This window comes from Etheostoma cragini, chromosome 7 (assembly GCF_013103735.1).
Source record: "Etheostoma cragini isolate CJK2018 chromosome 7, CSU_Ecrag_1.0, whole genome shotgun sequence".
Classification (NCBI taxonomy): domain Eukaryota; kingdom Metazoa; phylum Chordata; class Actinopteri; order Perciformes; family Percidae; genus Etheostoma; species Etheostoma cragini.
Genome location: NC_048413.1, coordinates 7,724,581 through 7,743,336, shown reverse-complemented (window position 1 = coordinate 7,743,336; position 18,756 = coordinate 7,724,581). Strand labels below are relative to the sequence as shown.

The 18,756-nt window shown below is 40.4% G+C and overlaps 4 protein-coding genes across 12 annotated transcripts in view; 2 read left to right on the top strand and 2 right to left on the bottom strand.

Moving 5' to 3' along the window:
• Nucleotides 1-2,153: 2,153 nt before the first annotated feature.
• LOC117947828 (cell division control protein 42 homolog) lies at nucleotides 2,154-7,260 on the top strand. Of its 7 annotated transcripts, none has more exons than XM_034877128.1 (6): nucleotides 2,154-2,417; nucleotides 3,002-3,145; nucleotides 3,260-3,332; nucleotides 3,421-3,530; nucleotides 4,746-4,943; nucleotides 5,120-5,682. In XM_034877128.1, exons 2-6 carry the CDS (start codon nucleotides 3,041-3,043, stop codon nucleotides 5,207-5,209), a joined length of 576 nt encoding a protein of 191 aa, XP_034733019.1. In that variant the 5' UTR covers nucleotides 2,154-2,417; nucleotides 3,002-3,040; the 3' UTR covers nucleotides 5,210-5,682. The 7 variants fall into 7 exon arrangements, with proteins under 7 accessions (XP_034733019.1, XP_034733016.1, XP_034733015.1 ...); XM_034877125.1 differs by lacking the exon at nucleotides 5,120-5,682 and adding an exon at nucleotides 5,788-7,260 and having other exon boundaries at nucleotides 2,301-2,412; nucleotides 2,987-3,145; XM_034877124.1 differs by having other exon boundaries at nucleotides 2,301-2,412; nucleotides 2,987-3,145.
• Nucleotides 7,261-7,509: 249 nt separating this feature from the next.
• LOC117948056 (F-box only protein 6-like) lies at nucleotides 7,510-11,235 on the bottom strand. Of its 3 annotated transcripts, XM_034877504.1 has the most exons (7): nucleotides 10,728-11,124; nucleotides 10,587-10,593; nucleotides 9,954-10,203; nucleotides 9,714-9,828; nucleotides 9,523-9,618; nucleotides 8,456-8,591; nucleotides 7,510-8,357 (listed from the first exon to the last, which is right to left on the bottom strand). In XM_034877504.1, exons 1-7 carry the CDS (start codon nucleotides 10,811-10,813, stop codon nucleotides 8,211-8,213), a joined length of 837 nt encoding a protein of 278 aa, XP_034733395.1. In that variant the 5' UTR covers nucleotides 10,814-11,124; the 3' UTR covers nucleotides 7,510-8,210. The 3 variants fall into 3 exon arrangements, with proteins under 3 accessions (XP_034733395.1, XP_034733397.1, XP_034733396.1); XM_034877506.1 differs by lacking the exons at nucleotides 10,587-10,593; nucleotides 10,728-11,124 and adding an exon at nucleotides 11,131-11,235; XM_034877505.1 differs by lacking the exon at nucleotides 10,587-10,593 and having other exon boundaries at nucleotides 10,724-11,124.
• A 329-nt stretch (nucleotides 11,236-11,564) lies between these two features.
• On the top strand, nucleotides 11,565-12,249 carry dhfr (dihydrofolate reductase). The gene has a single exon (XM_034877507.1). The coding sequence runs from the start codon at nucleotides 11,626-11,628 to the stop codon at nucleotides 12,193-12,195; it is 570 nt and encodes a 189-aa protein (XP_034733398.1). The 5' UTR covers nucleotides 11,565-11,625; the 3' UTR covers nucleotides 12,196-12,249.
• Nucleotides 12,250-13,250: 1,001 nt separating this feature from the next.
• dnajc11a (DnaJ (Hsp40) homolog, subfamily C, member 11a) overlaps nucleotides 13,251-18,756 on the bottom strand; it is a 10,366-nt gene continuing 4,860 nt past the window's right edge. Inside the window, exons 7-15 of the mRNA XM_034876269.1 lie at nucleotides 18,512-18,725; nucleotides 18,308-18,393; nucleotides 17,896-18,012; nucleotides 16,675-16,830; nucleotides 16,474-16,543; nucleotides 16,150-16,207; nucleotides 14,609-14,751; nucleotides 14,065-14,194; nucleotides 13,251-13,705 (exon numbers count right to left, since the gene is read on the bottom strand). Coding sequence (XP_034732160.1) covers nucleotides 13,680-13,705; nucleotides 14,065-14,194; nucleotides 14,609-14,751; nucleotides 16,150-16,207; nucleotides 16,474-16,543; nucleotides 16,675-16,830; nucleotides 17,896-18,012; nucleotides 18,308-18,393; nucleotides 18,512-18,725 — 1,000 coding nt within the window. The 3' untranslated portion in view covers nucleotides 13,251-13,679. The remainder of the gene's footprint in view (nucleotides 13,706-14,064; nucleotides 14,195-14,608; nucleotides 14,752-16,149; nucleotides 16,208-16,473; nucleotides 16,544-16,674; nucleotides 16,831-17,895; nucleotides 18,013-18,307; nucleotides 18,394-18,511; nucleotides 18,726-18,756) is intronic.

The following is an 18,756-nucleotide window of genomic DNA, read 5'->3' as shown; positions in this document are numbered from 1 at the left end:
CAGATGGTCGGACATTCTCCTTCAGGATCTCTTGGTAGACAGCAGAATTCATAGTTCCTTTTATCACGGCAAGTCTTCTAGGTCCTGAAGCTGCAAAACAGCCCCACCATCACACTACCACCACCATATTTTACTGTTGGTATAATGTTCTTTTTATGAAATGCATTGTTCCTTCTACGGCAGATATACTTGGACACACACCTTCCAAAGAGTTCCACTTTTGTCTCATTGGTCCACAGAATGTTGTCCCAAAAGTCTTGGGGATCATCAAGATGTGTTGTGGAGAAATTGAGACGAGCTTTGATGTTCTTTTTGCTCAGCAGTGGTTTTCTCCTTGGAACTCTGCCATGCAGGCCATATTTGCCCAGTCTTTTCCTGATGGTGGAGGCATGAATGCTGACCTTAACTGAGGCAAGTGAGGCCTGCAGTTCTTTGGACGTTGTTGTGGGGTCTTTTGTGACCTCTTGGATGAGTTGTTGCTGCGCTCTTGGGGTAATTTTGGGTGGCCGGCCACTCCTGGGAAGGTTCACCACTGTTCCATGTAATAATAATAATAATAACAATAATATTAATAATAATAATAATAACGGTTCCATGTCTTCGCCATTTGTGGATAATGGCTCTCACTGTGGTTTGCTGGATTCCCAAAGCTTTGGAAATGGCTTTATAACCCTTTCCAGACTGATAGATCTCAATTACTTTCTTTCTCAATTGTTCCTGAATTTCTTTGGGTCTCGGCATGATGTGTAGCTTTTAAGGATCTTCTGGTGGACCTAACTGTGTCAAGCAGCTCCTATTTAAGTGATGCCTTGATTGTGAACAGGTGTGTCAATAATCAGGCCTGGGTGTGGCTAGAGAAATTGAACTCAGGTGTGGATCACCACAGTTATAGTATGTTTTAACAAGTGGGGCAATCACTTTTTCACACAGGGCCATGATGGTTAGGATTTTTTTTTCACCTTTAATAATAAACACCATCATTTACAAATTGCATTTTGTCTTTACTTGTGTTGTCCTTGACTATTGTTTAAATTGGTTTGATGTTCCGAAACACTTAAGTGTGACAAACATGCAAAGGAACAGGAAATGAGGAAGGGGGCAAACACTTTTTCACACCACTGTACACCGCAATCACCACCACCATAGCAGGGCCATAGCAGTAACGATGGCTCCGTTATGTTCAAGTGCCCCAGTCAGCTGTGATAGTGTGACAGTGAGCCAGCATTTACAATACCAGGGCCCTTAAACTGTAGCTTAATGAAATACAGCCATCATTAATTTTATTAGCTGCACCTGTGACATGTTAAAAAGGGCTTCCATAAAAAAGCCTACGGCAAGGTAGCTGTGCCATCAAAAACATCACTGGATTGAGTCAACTTGCAAACAACAAAAGCACATTTGAGTAATGTATCATTAATTTCAGGCCTATGGGACTATATTCTGCAGATTTTCATATTTTTTGACCAGTTCAGCTACGTACATCAATGTAAATAACAAGAAAAAAACGTGTTTGATATTCAATTTACTTATTTCTCTGCCAAATGGAAATCTATCTATGGTGTATAACGATGTAGTCTGGAAGATTTAGAGCTCATTTTCAGGTGAGGATGCAAGGTGAGAGAGAATGAATGAGGTGATGTCACCACTTCTGCTGCAGGAACCTCTGGCATGAACTGGTGTCAAGACAGCCACTACAACCAGAGAAAATTACCTTTCAAAGTAAAAGCACAAGTGGAAAACAAGTAGCCTGAAGACGAATGAACTAACGGTGTTTGGAATGTACTGCTTTATAAACGCAGAAATCCAAAGTGTGAAATACTCTGTTACAAGGAAAAGCCCCGCGTTGAAATTCTTACTAAAGTAAAAGTATATTTGCATTAAATGTAGTTGTAGCCAAATGGCCTAAATTATCACAACAATGCGTTATTTTAGAACTTATAGTATCACTGAATCACAATTAGTGATGAATTATATGTAAGCATGTTAGGCATTCAGTTGTTATACTAGTTGGTCTACTGCCAGGTAGCTTAATCCATAATCCAACAATTATTAAATGAAAAAACTCAAGAAAAGCAAAACTTGGACAGTACTTTAGTAAATGTAGGCCTACATTCCACCACTGTGAATGAAAATTAACACAAAAAACTGCATACAGTGAGGAAACCTCAAATTAACAACTGTAGCTTTATTACGTTTTGTAGATGCCGTGGTAGCTGTCTTATTATGTAGGCCATAATGTCAGTATGTTTAGCCACGCATGTTAAATGTTTTACTTTGAAGGTAATGTCCGCTATTACTCTTTCTAGCTTGATAGTTGAAGTCTCTGCTTGTCACTGTAGCAAGTTGCTGATTGCTGGTGCCAACGCCCGGCGAAATATACAGCTAACGTTAGCTAGCGGAGATACGGAGGGAGTTAGGTACGTAACATTTTCTGACGTCTCTGCCTGCAGTTCGATTACAAACGCAAGTTCGGATACTGTTTTCATGCTTCGTCTTGTTAGCTGGGACTCAGATACAGCAAGTAAGCCAGCATTAGATACCAAGCTAGCGTTAGCCGGCTGGTTGCTAAACCAGTTAGCATTGTCGACTGGTAGAATTGCTTTGATACACAAACAGATTTTTACTATCGGTAGCTAACTATGTGTTTGTTAAAGTAACGTTACAGAACTGAAATATGGTAACATGTTATGTGATTAACCCAGTACGGTATTTAAAAATACTGAAGTTAGTAGGATAATTACGTTAATAAAGTGATTAAGCCAGTGAGTAACGTTGTCAATAGCTAACGTTAGCCTGTAGCTAGTCAGTTTTGGTGATGGGGTGTGACACTTAGCTGGCTAATGCTAGGAAACTGCATTTTCCTTTAGACCCCTTTTCTAAAGCAAAGCTGCCATTATAGGTTAAATGTGGACTACTGATATTTTAGCGCTGATGATGAATAATAATACAAGCCAGTGCCTATCATATTTTACATGTTCTAATGAGTTATCGTCTCTCCCAGCAACAAACGTTATTGCCAGCCGAATCAGAAAGTACAGAGATGCAGACTATCAAATGTGTGGTGGTGGGTGATGGAGCAGTGGGAAAAACCTGCCTATTGATTTCATACACTACCAACAAATTTCCCTCTGAATATGTACCTACAGTAAGTACGTCAGGTGTTTCACACAGTCAAATGCTTGCTGGCTGACATACACATTTTGGTGAAGAAAGTTACTCTTCAACTGACTACGACGTGCCATACATTCTTTTATCACAGGTCTTTGACAACTATGCAGTAACTGTAATGATTGGGGGTGAACCATACACCCTTGGCTTATTTGATACAGCAGGTAAGAATATTGTTTTTACTCTTTCAATTAAATTGCATTCCTAGTTGAATTAAGTACAAATATGTCATAAGTGTGGTCTCTTTTATAGGTCAGGAGGATTATGACAGGTTACGACCACTAAGCTACCCACAGACCGATGTCTTCTTAGTGTGTTTCTCTGTTGTTTCACCATCCTCGTTTGAGAATGTTAAAGAAAAGGTGAGTACAAAGGGTTTATCTGAATGCAGTAGGGTTGCTCACCTACAAATCTAATAACATCCTCTTTTTAAATATAAGAACAAACTGCTTTCACAGCATACTCCCAGTTAATAGTACTCTCCTCTAAGTTACTAAGTGATAGGAAGATTTTAAACTAGTATATCAAGGAGTTAAGGTATAGTTCAATTGATGCTGAGGAATTTTAATTGACTATAATTAGACTTCTTATTGCCACTGTGCATTACACCCCCAACCGGCACAGTCAGGCACTGCCTCCAAGCGCCTGGGTCTGTCTGCGATTTCCTTCTAAAAGGGAGTTTATAATCGCCACTGTTGCACTCATTGCTTGCTCTTGGGGGAATTACTGGAATTGTTGGGGCTTTGTAAATTATAGAGTGTGGTCTAGACCTACTCTATCTGTAAAGTGTCTCGAGATAACTTGTTATGATTTTATACTATGAATAAAATGGAATTAGTTGGAGCAACTTACTGTTTGAAATAACTTTTAACATTGTGGGTTTTTATCCATACATTGTCAAAATGCAGACAATGTACCAAAAGTTACATGTTTTGGGGTTGTCGAGTCTAAATCTAACACTGTTCAGTATTCCTCCTCGCTGCTGTCTATCATAAAACACTGGAAGGCATTTGGGGATCGCACATGATCCTATTATTACAGATAATGGTATAAATAAGAGTGTAAAATACGGGGAATTTTAAAAAGCCAGATAAACATAAAAACTAACACATTGTGGCCTTGTTGTGATTCTATTTTAGGTTGTTGTTAAATAAACAGGAATTTTAGATTCATGATCCTATCGTGCATGCTAGTAAGCAGTATTTCGTTTCCTGAGGCATTTCAGAAATGTCTGGCTAACTGGGGATCCTGGTTCCTAACGACATTTAGTCATAGGAAGGAAATCCTTTTATCATTTATTTTGTGACCAAATAATACGTGTGTGTGTGTGTGTGTGTGTGTGTGTGTACAACCAAAGTGTTTCCTTTCCTTAAAAAGTTTGGCATATTGTTTTTATCCATCCTCCATGCCAAATTACACCACCAATGTCCCCTCCCCTTAATCTACAACAATCTCATTTCTTATAATATTCATATAGTATATTTCCATGCATAATGTGCTACATGTAGCATCATTTTTAAACAAGTGTATCTACCTTTTGGTGATTAATGTTTTGTCGTTGTGTCTTCAATCTCCAGTGGGTTCCTGAAATAACTCACCACTGTCCCAAGACCCCGTTCCTGTTGGTAGGCACCCAGATCGACCTGCGTGATGACCCCTCCACAGTGGAGAAGCTAGCCAAGAACAAACAGAAGCCAATCACCCCTGAGACAGCAGAAAAGCTGGCTCGTGACCTTAAGGCAGTCAAATATGTTGAGTGCTCTGCCCTAACACAGGTAAGCAGTCGCATTAAACAACGCCTAAAGCAGATGTGGCTAGCATGTGCTTAAATGTCCCTTTCCTAACAAGGGTGGAAATACTTTGTCCTGTCTTTTGCTAACAGCATCTGTCAAAAACTCCATCTAACTCTCATTGTGTGTGACTGTCTTTCTCCTTTTTCCTCTTTCTGTAGCGGGGACTGAAGAACGTATTTGATGAGGCTATCCTAGCCGCTTTAGAGCCCCCTGAAACTCAAAGAAAGAGAAAATGCTGTTTGTTCTGATGTCTCCTGCATCTTGCTTTGCCTCTCGATTGTTTGCTGCTTACTCATTGTATAGAGATGTCTGACACTAAAATAACCACAACGCTCTTTTAATCTTTAAAAACGTAGTGCCCATTAACTTTTCCCCCTCTGTTCATGCGTGCTTTCTTTTCCTAATCCTTGGCCTAATCACAATGGCCCGTGCTGCCTGATATAACAAGAGTGCCAATCCGTAGTTCTTCTGTCTGGAAAACTGGACATGACTGTGTTTGTTTTTGTTATTTAAGTTGACATTCTGTTATCTCAGAATTGAATTATTCAGCAACAGTTGTGCCCTACAAAGCTTTTATGCCACAACCTGTCTTAGACAGTCATAACCTTTTTTTTCTACTGCAGCACAACATTTTCCTTGGTCTTTGGTCTTTACTTAGACACGTTGATCATGAAGGAGTCTTGTATAATGTTATTTGAATAAAGGAAGATTTTGATCGCCCTGCTCCTTTTCTACTCAGCCTTCTTTTGCAATAGGTTCCCTGAAGATGTTGAATTTGTATTTGGAACATAGCCCTGTTTTGAACATTAATATTTTATTTCCACAGAAAGGATTAAAGAATGTGTTTGATGAGGCAATACTGGCTGCCCTGGAGCCTCCTGAACCTAAGAAAAGACGTAAATGTGTTCTGCTCTAAGTTTCGTCGCAGCCTTCTCAACACCAGTTTCCAAATCTAGGTTAACAGTACTGAAGAGGTTTGTTGCACAAGCACATTCCAACATGAGTTATGGGGTATATTATGAAATATTTGCCTTCTGACTGACTTAACCTAAATACATATTCAATGTGCTGAATGGGATTTAAGATTGAGTACCATTTGATGCTGTTTGTGATGATTTGATGGCATTGAAACGATCTTACATGTTGACACTGAATCAGTTTCCAGTACATCAACAAACTGTAGGTGACATTTCAGTTTGACCACATTATGTTTAGAGTTAATTTTGTATAAGTGCTATTCCAAAAGAACTGACTATGAAATGGTATTTTAATAGATCTCATGTTTTATTGACTGCCCTGTAAAATGCAACCAAGCTGATAATGTTGGGTTAGTGAGCTACTTCAATTATGTCTTAGTATACTCTAAAACAGTTTTTGTTTTTTTTAACCTAGTAATTCCCTTAAAGTTTTTATATCTTTTCATTGAGCTCCCGTATTTTGTTTCCTAAACATTTCTTTAAGAATGATACAATTCTCAAAAGGTCAACAGAAGTTGCTGTATTTCACTAATTTTTGACATTTTGATATCTTTATGTTCAATGTCAGCTCAGCTACCAGGGGAGCTAAGAAATATTTGACTGAGTGTGACATTTCTAGGCTATGCCCCATCATAATTCTAGTTTGCCAAAACATAACCTGATAAACTGACACTTGTCAAAGTAGGGATCCCCAAATGATGACAGAAATGTATGGAGTTTAAATGCAATGATAACACTTCATTGGAAGTCACGTATCACAAATAGCCGCGCAAGGAGTTGGAGCACAGCAATTTCCCAGTCATTTCCTTTTTCCTGATAGGAGTGAGTTAACAAGGTGATGTGTGTCCTGAATGCTTATCAACAGCTGCAATAGCTGAGACTTTGTAGGAGCATTTAGCTTATAACCCCAGGCTAATATACTATTTTGTAATCTGAACATATTTCCTGCTGAAGTCAGAAAGGAACACATTGTGGCAGTTCTTACGGAATGCTATACATAGTTTGAAACCCTGTGAAGATTTTGGAGTGACAGAACTAGCACTGTTTGCATTTGTCTTGCCATGCCTGGATGATGGGCTTGAATTTGACTTGTAAATATAGTGAGAATAACTCGTAACTTATTGACTGAATACAATGTGTGCATTACTGATACAGAGATTTAGAGGAGCTGAGATGACAAGTGAAATCAAAATGACCAGAAATGTTGAGACACGTTTCTTGGACTCTTTGGTCTTTATTCAGTTTGACGTTAAAGTGTATCTTGCTTGTGATAAAGCATTACAATAAACCAGTATTATGAATAAACTTAACTTCAAGTACTACGTGTTGTCTGACTTGGTTACAATACGTTATACAGTATTCAGCATTACAACTCACACACTACAGAGCAATGCAAGACTATTGGTATTTTCATTAATTTTCATTTCATTATTTTCAAATTATTTTCATTAGGTTTAAAAATAGATAAATTGAATCCCTTCTGATAGAGATCAACTTATATGACTTAGTATTTGCGTTGCAGCAGTCATTCTCAACGCCTTCATTTTCCAATGAATACGACCAAGAAGCAGACGTAAACTTCAGAGCCAGATAGTTGATTCTGTTCTGCAAAGCTGCCCTGATACTTTATATGGCATCTTATCCTAACACCTTCCATGACTAGTTAGTCATACAAAAACACTTCACAGAAAACAGTTTCATTTAGACCCAGTATGTGTTTCACATTCAGTATTACGCATGTTGAACTACTGAAGACGACTGAAACAGATTAATATAACATGTAATATGGCTGTTTTCAAAGTAACGAACTACGTTGTCAGGGACCATAAGGACTCAAGCCCTCACTGCAGAGAGATGTGTACGAGGCAGGATAATAAACGTGAACCTAGTTTTTACAAGTATAACCCACATGCAATGAAAGGTAATGATAATATTTACGTTTAAGTTATATTTATTTTAGCTATTTCACATGGTCTCTTGGAGTGATTTTATATTTTAAATAAGATTTGCATAATTTAGAAGACAAATGTTACATTTTCAGTTCTGCTCAACAGCACTACTCATGAACCTTACCTACTATAAATCTACATGTATTCCTTCTTAACGTGCTGCATTGGGTGTGTTTTGAAAATGACTTTCATGACACGTTCCTTCAACATGTAAAATGACTGCACGTTATATTAGGGGAAAAAAGGTGGCGCAATTACCAATAAAAAAGAAGGTGCAATTTTAGGCAAAGGCAGGAAGCAGGCATCACATGAATCCCTTAGCGCTATGTGTCCCCCGGTGGACATATCTCAACGCAGCTGTCGGTAACACGAATTCCATACCATCCTGCCCAGAACTGTGTGTCCTTGCCCCCGTGGATAAAACGGATGTATCTGACTCCTGGTCCATAGTTCTGGAATACATAGGTCATCTGAAAAAAACACATCAGTAAGTCAAGATGTGGCCATGAGCTTCGTACCTCCTTTTAAACGTCAGCCTAATAATTAATGCCCAATGCGTTGTATATACCTGATTCCATTTCTGATCGTTCCACTGCTCAAAGTAAACAGTCTCAGGAGCAAACTTCCTGATAGGCTCCTTTCTTTGATTCAGCAACTCCACACAGATCTCATATTGACAGCCACAATCCCATCGAGGTGCATACCTAATGTAACAGATGCAAAAGCACGACAATTAGGTTGAACCGTGGTGGCCAGTTTTATCAGCATTGTTGGTCCAGATTACAGCCTCGGTAGAAACACTCTCTTACGGGTTTTCAATATGCTTTGTTTATTTCTTTTAAATTGTTTGAGAGTAACAGTTCCAGCAGCTTGTTATTCCTCATTCGGTTAAACGTGCATGTGTTCATGTGCACCAAGAGACAAGGAAGTAAGATTATTTTGAGTGTAAACACATTCTGTTTTAGCACACAGTCCCGAGACTAGAGATGGAATGTATGGCTCTCCAACACGATGATGAACAGTGGCCTCCTTCATTTATAGTTTAATGTTGTCGACGCGAATCTGTTATGATCAAATAGGCTAAGCTATTTCATTTTATAAGACGTGTTTTTTTATCTCATAATTAGACTTCATTTCAGCACCATGTGCTGTTCAGAGAGCCTGCCTCTCTCATGTGGGGGCAGCATTAGATGTACAGTATGTATTGAGCCATTACATGAGCCTTGTGTTTACATTGTTATCAAAAGTAGATTTATGAAAATCATGCAAACGTTTCATTGCAAACTATCAGAGGGAAGACTTTAGCTTTCCTCAGGAGCTAAATAGTTTTTGTTGGAGGGACAGATTTGGCCGACAGGCCACTGTTTGACTACCAATGCCCATTTAGTTTATTTTGATTTAAGCTTAGACAATGTGAAACATGGAAATGGTTAAAAGTTTCATATGTCATTTTGAAAAATCTTTTTGGTTAATTTTGTAGTTCAATGTTTTTGTTCCTAATGTTATACTGCGTACAATACTGTTTTTGAATAACTATAAAAATCTGCATTTGTTTGGGACAAATTCAATTAGCCTAATTTGCATTAGGAATGAATTCAGAGAGGCGCGAGTATTTACATGTAGTGTTCTTCTCACCAATCAGAGATTTTGATGTCTGGTTGGAACTGATCCATGAGCGATGGGTTATAATTTTCTTTCTCCAAATTAATCAGCTGCGACTTCTTGCACATTCTGCAGAAAACAGACAGGGATTTAGCTCCTACACATTAGAAATGTAGCATATACCATGCCATTTGTTTTGTGGACCACTGCTGGTGAATACTCACCCATAAGAGGTCACAAAGTTTTTCTGGACCGTCTCATTTGGATGGGGCTCTAGAACTTGTTCTGCTTTCCAATTATCACCACCATTCTCTAGTATCTGCCAGTTCTTCATTCCATCTATAAAAACAAAGGGGGGGGGGGGTGATGAGATCAACTATTTTGTAGAGCTAATTTGTTGTGCGGGTAAACAATGGACCTAGAACACTAGATGTTGAGCAGAATGTGTTCTGTGGCTTACTTACGTTCTCCTCTTGGATTCTTGAGGAGATTTCTTCTCTTCCTGGTCAAGAAGTAAAACAACCTCCAGTCTTTGGGCTTTTTGGAACCATCGCGAGGGCGAAATCCTTCTCTATTACATCTCTCTCTCCACAGAGATTCACTGTCAGCTACTTCTTCCCACTGGTGGCACACTAACCGACAATTTTTAACCACCTGATGGGGGGGAAGATTCAGGAAGATCTCCTCCAGGATCTCCAGAGGAAGAGGGAACAGCTGAAGAAAACAGACAGGACACAGATCCACTCAACTTTGGACCAATGACATTCCACCATCCAAACTAACCTACATCAGCATTTTGTTGCAGTGTTATACAAACATTTAAAGCAAGAAAGAACTGTTAATAACAGAATGTCAGACAATTTTGTTATGTTTTCGCCTTCCTTTTTGATGATTAATGTTGTTGTTTTACTTCTAAAAAGGAAGTATGTCCTTTAGGCTGTACATAGCCTCAGAGAAACTTAAGCTATGCCGCCTAAAAAGTCAAATATTCAATAGGTTATAACTGGACAGCTGGGAAAAGGTCCATGATGTCAGATTTTATAGACTAATATTTCAATTCAGTGGTTGACCAGTATAAAATAGTGCACCCTAAGCCTATGTGTGAAACATTTAGACTTGCATGGTCGGCACAGTTTCCTCGACCTGCATAAATAACGTCAGATCCCAACAAATAAGAGCATGGCTGCAGTCATGTGTAGTTCTCACAGCAGTTACTATGATGTAGAACACCCACTTCTTCCTGTGACTGCGAGGCCGACGGTCCTGCAGCTGAAGACGCGTTGTGACTTTGAGTGGCACCCATAGTTTTAGCTTTCCTCTTCATGCCTGGGACAGACCCAGCCAATGTTCAATCCGTATCGACCTCGATATACCTACGTGTAGTAGTAGTGGGTCTATGTTCGTTACAGTGTCACCCTTTATAATCGCCTGTAAAGTATCTCCGACAACACAACGCGGAAGTGCAGTTCCAGGCTAAGACACTTGACATATAAAGTGAGGTAAAAGCAGTTCCAATATTTCCCGTAGGCCTAAACCTAACACATGACTACCGAGTCACCTGAAATGGCGATTACATTCGTTTAACGTTATACGTCTTCGTACCATACGCTGTTAAAATACACACACGGTCATGTCTCATACCTTCCCGAAAGACATTGGACATCAACATTCTTACGAGTTGAGTCAACAAATGTGCGCGCTCGTTATTGACACCAGGACAGTCGAGCTGGACGTGTACGTAACGTGACGTAGAGGGACCTAGCCGCTAAAATAACGCAGCCAAACAAGTACGCGCACTATGGCAGTATCAGTATGCTTACAGTACTCGACAGCGGAGTTTTACCCACTCCACAATAACACCACCAACCGGGATGCTAAATAACCTAGGTTGTGCTGAAGACTCCGCCCACGCAGCTCATTTTCGGTGTGCGCCGGGTAGAATAACAGCGAACCCTCTTGAATCCTTCCTTTGAGAAAACTTCCGGTGTGACATCCCTGTGCGCGGGCAAAGTTCGTAATCTACCAATGGGGCAAAGAGCAACGTCTTTTGGCCCGGTGACTCGCGCTGAGCGGAAAACTTAATACTACTACGCAACCTACGCCAGAGAATAACGGTAGCTGTCCAGTCTCTTTACGATGTCCCGGATCCTGAACGGTATCGTGGCGGTATGTCCCGACCTGGGTATCGGAAACAAGGGGAACCTGCCCTGGCACCCCGTAAGACTCAATGACGAGTTCAAACATTTCCGAAAGATGACTGCGACGCCATCTGTGAGCGGCAAGCAGAACGTGGTGATCATGGGCAGGAAAACATGGTTTTCCATCCCAGAAAAGAACAGACCTCTAAACAACAGAATCAACATTGTCCTCAGCAGGGAGTGCAAAGCCCCCCCCGCAGGAGCACACCACCTGGCGCGAGACTTTAGCTCGGCTCTCAGGCTGGTCGATACGGAGCTGGCACAGCAGGCGGACCACGTCTGGGTCATCGGGGGCAGCTCTCTCTACAAGGAGATGATGGAGAGTCCGGGGACCAGGAGACTGTTCGTCACACGAATCCTGAAGCAGTTCGAGTGCGACACATTCCTCCCGGAAATCAGCCCAGACACATACCGTCTACTGCCAGAGTTTCCAGGAGTGTCGGGGGAGCTCCAGGAGGAGAACGGGATCCAGTACAGATACGAAGTCTACGAGAGCATCCAGCAATGAAGTGACAGCAGAAAGAAAATATATAAAAACAGAACAAAGCAAACAAATTGTAAAATCTGAAATTAAACCTGAACATCAACTGAAGAAAACCAAGTTTGTGCATTTTCAATTAAAACTGCAAGTGTGAATGAAATACTATGTGGATTGTTTTGTTTTGGTTGAGAATTAACGGGTTAAAACCCAAACTTCCCTTTCCTGAGCCACATTAAGAAAATGAAAGTCATGTCCACTTAAATAAAATAGTACAAAAGAAAGAAAAGTTACTCATTTATATGCAAGGCTTTCCCTTTGACATAACCAAAATGTTACAATTGGTCAAAACTTATGAAACAAGGTGATTACAGGGTAGGTACTGTAGTTACAGTAAGTGTGAAACCTGTATGACACTCCAGTTTAATTAGCATATCAAACCTTTAGTTTAATGGATTAATTCAAAACCCACAGTGCGTCGATCCAGTCACACTTTCCATATGTAGTTTCTTTAAGGGTGCAGTCCCACCTCTGTCACTGGGGGCTAGCCCTCTCCTCTCCTGTCCTGTGTGTATCAGTACATCACATTCATAATGCATCACTCCGATTCAGTCATTCTCTTTCTGAGGAAACTCACAAACCAGCAATGCTTCATTTACTTTGGTACAATCAAAATAATCAAAAACATTTCATTTCTTGCAGGGTCTTAAAATTGCTAAAATATTTTGAAAAATAAAGCCGTAAGTCTTACATTTCATTCACAAAGGTCTAACATTTGTATTGTCCTCTCATAGATTATATGACTCTATTATTTTGTCACAAAGCATTTATGAGTACTGAGTATTGAGTACTACAATACAATGTATTAAGTTCCACTACTTGGTAAGCAATATTTCATATATTGCATTATATCTAACAGACTTTTGCCAGTATGTTGATAGAATTGGTATTGAATTTCATTCCAAATGGAATTAAAAGGTCTAACATTTAACTTGTGGAAACCTGGGGGGTAGGCCGAGTTTGTCTTAGAAAAAGAACACCTTTTCCTTTTCCTTTTGAAAAAGTAGCAAAATGGTTAAGCAACATGAGAGAATCTTTTTTTTAATAATATGGCAAATAAACAGAGGCGCATTCACTGATCCAATCACATAGGCACTGCAGTTGTGTGTACAATACAGTCCATAGAACTCAATCGTAGTTTACAAGCCAGACCGAAAATAAATGGGTACCAAGGAGGCCAGAGGACCTTGGACATAGGATGATAGCCGCTGCTTTAGTATCACATTAGTATTTCAATCGGGCCACAACCCTGTCCATGGATCCTGAATTACCATCAATCCCGTCCGTGGTGCTTTTGCTCCGCTCTGCATATTTGAATGAATATAAAGACCAAACGTAAATGCATGATTTATCAGTAACAGGGACTTCAATCCGTGTCGTATCTAAAACAGGTTTATCCATCGTCTGTCAAACAGCTGAGAGATGAGTCTTTTTTTTGGTCAGCGGAGGAGCTCCTATGTGTCTGCGTCGATCCTGTGAGCTGCACGGTGGAAACAAGAACAAAAGGATGTCAGAAATAACGCAGCTGGCAGCGACATAAAGGTGGCAGGTAATATAGCTCAGTGGATTTGTAGGAGACATTTCGGGAGTGGATATCAAATATTTGGAGATATGTTGCATCACGCACATCTACAAAGGCTTAGGGTTCAAGTAAATTCCCCCTGCTGTCAGTGAGATCTCAAACGGTGGCAGGTTAGACAGTTCAAGAGAGTATATGATCTACCAAACCATTAAACCTGCACGGAAGTAGCTAAATATTACATTAATGGGGGCAAAACTGTGACACATTCACCAGACAAGAGAGTTGCCATGCTGTACTGTAGACTACATTGAACTTACATTGCTTTGGTATCCTGAGCGGTTCGCTGTCTCCTGAAAGGACTTGATGCATGACTCCGCGGAACTGATACAGCACCTTCAGGCTCTTCTCCTCCCCCACACAGGGGTCATAGAAACCAGGGAGTCCAGACTGGAAAGACAACAAAAAGTCATGCACCAGGGGCAGCAGACGGAATCTGTTTGTAACACTAATACATTTTTAACTAGTACGTGTATACAGTTTTTATTGCTTAAGTGGTATTTGAGACTCTCTGTTGGTAACTCAAGTCACATTGACGGTTCATGCTAATAACTTTAGTCTTGTCTGGAAGGGCCCTGAAACGGAATCTGCCATTCAAAAGACCCTTCTCTTTATCCATTCATTTGCGATTAATCGTGAGTTGACTATGGACAATCATGTGCTTCCTTGCAATAAAATATTCAAATGGGTTAACAACCAATGTTTTATGTACCAGGAAAATACCTTGTACTGTAACAATGGCTACAATACTATTATTGCTGAAAAGGTTTTGGATTAATTCAGTGAATTTGGAATTGCCCTTACCTTTGTGGCCTCAGTGAGGATGAGTTTAGAGTCTTTCACCAGACACTGCAGCGGCACAGTCACATCAATGACCTTTGCCCTCTCGTGTTTTCGACTGTTGTCTGTCACAAACTTGCCGTACCAGGCGTTGAGGATGATGAGACCTGGTTCAACGAAGCAGCATCAAGAATAGTGTTAATCAACTGGAAAAGTAATGCATGCATGTTATTTAGATGTGTTAGAAAAAAAATTAAGAATCAAGTACGATCGACCAAAAAAGGACAGATTTTTGAAAGAATGGATAGTAAAAGTCCAACACAAGTTCACACATTCACCACAGCTTTAGTTGAAACTTTCCTGCCAGCAATTTAAAAAAAGCACATATTTAATTAAAAACAAGCAAATAACAAAGAGACAGCGCAATTTATTTTAACTGCAAGCTGCATAAACAATTCTGTAAGCATTTCATAGTGTGTGGTCCATTGAATAAAGAGGAGCTGTTCTTTATTGTGCTGTGCGTGTGCGCTACTTTACCAGGGTAAAGTCTAGAGGACCTCTGATGAAACTAACATTAAAGCAACCTCTACAGTGGCAGGTGTCATAAGCCAATTATCACTTGCCAAACTCCCCAAGGTGAAAATTATACTGTCTGCTGAGAGCTTTTTGTTAGTGTACTAATCAAATGCAAACTAAAAAGCCCCAATTATCACTAGTCGACAAGGAAGCAGCAGGGTCATTAAGAAATCCACTGAACTCCTTGGCCTTTATTAATAATTTGAACCCTATTTTAAAAGCACTCCAGAAAAATAACACTCTATTTTATCACTTTCCACTAAGTAAGTCTCCTCATACTACAATGGCAAGGTCGCCCATTTTGGTCTTTTTTTGCCAGGTGTACAGTCCCCTTTAGATTTTCAGTGAAATGCTCAAGATCACTAAAAGCAAGGAGTCTGCTTTATTTAGATTTTTCAGTTTTTTCGTGTGAACTGTGTCAGAAAATGTAGTAGAATGTTTCATTAAAAACGGACAAGTCTTGTTTCATATATTAAATGATGTCACACGTTTTTAGGCTATACTTGTTGTCACATACAGCAAACATCTCCTCCCTATCCGCGAGCTGCCTGTCCCCTGAACACACTGCAGTAAAAACGCCGTCTCTGTAGACGTAGGCTACTTCCACAATGCGCGTTCATGGCTCAACCAACTCCTTCTTGTCGGTTATTGGCAGGAACAGGGTTTGTTATGATCCATGGTGCAGTTTGTTTTTGTCGCCATTTGTAGACCCTGGGCGGTCTCCAGAGGCCGAGTTTTTTTTTTACACTGTGTTCTAGGGACAGGCAGCTCGCGGGATAGTGAGGTGTTAGCTGTATGTGACAAAAAATGTTGTAGCCTATAAAACGTGTGACATCGCTTAGAGCACCTTTAAATACAGGCAGTGTGTCTATGAAATTACACTTTGAAGTTACCAACATTCAACTGGGAATCAAACAGTTTCACAACCTGTTTAAAAAAACAACATTATTCCCAGGATAAGCTCATCCCTTAAATATTACTGATCTTACCCATTCTAGACTCCTCAGTTTCAATAATTCGGCGCACAGACTCCTGCATGAGCAAGACCTTTAGAGATGAAACACAAAGGCACACGCAGGAAGGGAAGGAGACAGACACAAACAATGAGATTTTACATGATATGGATTATACTAGAATTTCACTAAGACTTTGCATTTGATCTAATCCCATCTCAGCTCCTTGCTCTATCTGGTGTGGGACTTGTAATATTTCATGGCTGTCACCCTGAAATACCTGCGTCTCTCATCTAACACTGAACCACAATGTAGGACTGGTACCACAGCCACACCTAAGCCTGTAAAGAAATGACTCACAGCAGCCTCTGCCTCCTGTTTCTTCCTGGCTATATTAGAGGCCGAGCTCTCCTGCTGCTTCTCCAAGTCTCTGGTGAATTCAAAGAGAAAATGAAATGAGCTCATAAAATCTGGCCATAATAATAATAAACGTGGTGCCATTTCCAAAAGAAAAAAAAAATAATTTCTTGCATGAAACGGCCAACTCAAAAGGTTTCTTACTCTTCCTTCTGGGCGCGCACGTAGGGTCGAATAATAAGCTGCTGGATGGCGAGGTAGAAAACCAGTGGTCCAACTGTGGCGTAAAATACAGCACTTGGCAGTATCTGATCAGTCAGGTGAATAGGGAAGAAATACGTCTGGCTGGCTCGGTTTAGTCTGCAGATGGAGAGAAATGGTTTCATTAGTTTTATCTGAATGGCCACTAACTGGCTGCTAAATTGGTTACTCTACGTAATATTTGTGGGAATTTCTGTCTGAAAATGTCAGAATACTTATCATTCAGAAAGTATTCCCTCAGCTACATAGAGCTATGTGCCTAAACATGACAAGGTGGAAACATGTGCCATACTCCCAGTTAGACAGGACAGTGAGTGTGTTCATTGGTTCTCAGGTGTTAAGACAATTGTCCCCAAAAAATTGAGATACAGTGAACCCTCGTTTATCACGGGGGTTAAGTTCCAAGAAGAACCCGTGATAGGTGGAATCCGTGAAGTAGTAACCTTTATTTTTTTCCCAATTATTATACGATGAAATTCTCCATAATACATTGAAACCAAAGAACAAAACCTTTTTACAGGCCCAAGCATTTGTTTAACAAAAAAAAGTACTGTAGAAACGTTTTTTTTTACAAATAACTACTGTACTGTAAAATAATCATTTTAATCATCAATACGAACTGAAGGCTTCAAGTGTCGGAGATCTGCACCGCCTCACCCACCGCCCCCCCGCGACCAGAGTCATTGGATCAGAATGGGAGAAAATGAAAAATACAAAAAAAATACAAAGTACAGTAGGAAAACTAGTGACTCCCGTGTATTTCACTGCTCTTCTGACTGAGCCGCTGCATCCTGACTCCGCTCTGTAGCGTTTTTTTCTTCTAAAGCCCGCGGTGCACGTGTGTTTTTTCGAGAGACAAACATAGTTATCGGTAGTTGTTGTCGCTCTTTTTTCGTCTGGGCAAAAATCCGTGAAGCAGTGAGACCGTGAAAGGTGAACCGCGATAGAGCGAGGGTTCACTGTATACTGTATATAAACTTTAAACTTTTAAACTCATCCAAGGACCGACATCTCAACGGGTCCAATCCTGTGTTTCCATTCTCAAAAATGCAGCACCAGCACGGACACAACTTACTAACCAACTTTATTGGACTAGCTGGCATGAAGTCACATGGGTGCCATAGCAACAACGCTGATGAAAAGAGAGCAAAGAGGGGCACGTACTTGATCTTGAGGGAGATGCCTTGGGGCACCCCCACGCTGACGGTGGCCCCCAGGACACTGTGTCGACTGATCTTCCTCTCGGCCCCGTACTCCACCACGGTCCCGAAGAAACCGGATCTGTAGCATAAAGAAAAGGTCACATTCTCACTATACATCTGAGAAGATATTTCACAGGGATTTCTTTTAACTATGTTTACCTCGTTATTTCAAGCTTTGGCCACGTTCCCCATGAACATCCGACATTGTAACATTAAAGATATGACTAAAAAACTACAGGAACGCATAACAAGTCTCCTTAAAACGGATAGGAATTGTAATAGCTGTACAAACCGATTAACACTTAACAAATCTAATGAGTATGAATTTATGATGATGTTCTCCAAATAAAACATATCGCATTTTGACAACATACTTTACTGAGCCCTTAATCTTCGTCTGGTCATCATCCTGGAACTTGTACTGGTAGCTCATCATCATAAAAGTGTGGGGAATGCCTAGCTGCAGAGACAAAAAAAGGAAAGAAATTAATCATTTTGGCACAATCCTGACAAGCAACTGTTGATTTAATGGTGTCCCGGCTACATTAATTAGTTAAATATGACTGCTGGCTGCTAACCTGCATTGCGAAGGTGAAATGACTGCTCTTGGTGTCCCTGACTATGCTGGTGTTCATAGAGGACTGGATGCCCCAGCGCCACTGCAGATAGCCCATAGTGTTCTTGTCTAGGTGACGGGCCAGCACCGTGGTAACCCCAGGACGCACGCCTCGGGATGAAAACTGGAGCCCGCACTGAGCGGTCACAAAGCTGAAGGAAAAAAAAAAAAAATCCCTTTATTTCTCATGTTGTAGTAAAAATACAG

Bases quoted from the DNA above. Each gene is read 5' to 3' on its own strand.
- LOC117947828 (XM_034877125.1), top strand. From the start codon at position 3,041: ATGCAGACTATCAAATGTGTGGTGGTGGGTGATGGAGCAGTGGGAAAA. The intron at 3,146-3,259 runs GTAAGTACGTCA...CTTTTATCACAG, and splicing joins CCTCTGAATATGTACCTACA to GTCTTTGACAACTATGCAGT. The intron at 4,944-5,787 runs GTAAGCAGTCGC...TTATTTCCACAG, and splicing joins AGTGCTCTGCCCTAACACAG to AAAGGATTAAAGAATGTGTT.
- LOC117948056 (XM_034877504.1), bottom strand. From the start codon at position 10,813: ATGAAGAGGAAAGCTAAAACTATGGGTGCCACTCAAAGTCACAACGCG. The intron at 9,829-9,953 runs GTAAGTAAGCCA...TTGTTTTTATAG, and splicing joins CAAGAATCCAAGAGGAGAAC to ATGGAATGAAGAACTGGCAG. The intron at 8,358-8,455 runs GTATATACAACG...TGTTTTTTTCAG, and splicing joins ACGATCAGAAATGGAATCAG to ATGACCTATGTATTCCAGAA.
- dhfr (XM_034877507.1), top strand. From the start codon at position 11,626: ATGTCCCGGATCCTGAACGGTATCGTGGCGGTATGTCCCGACCTGGGT.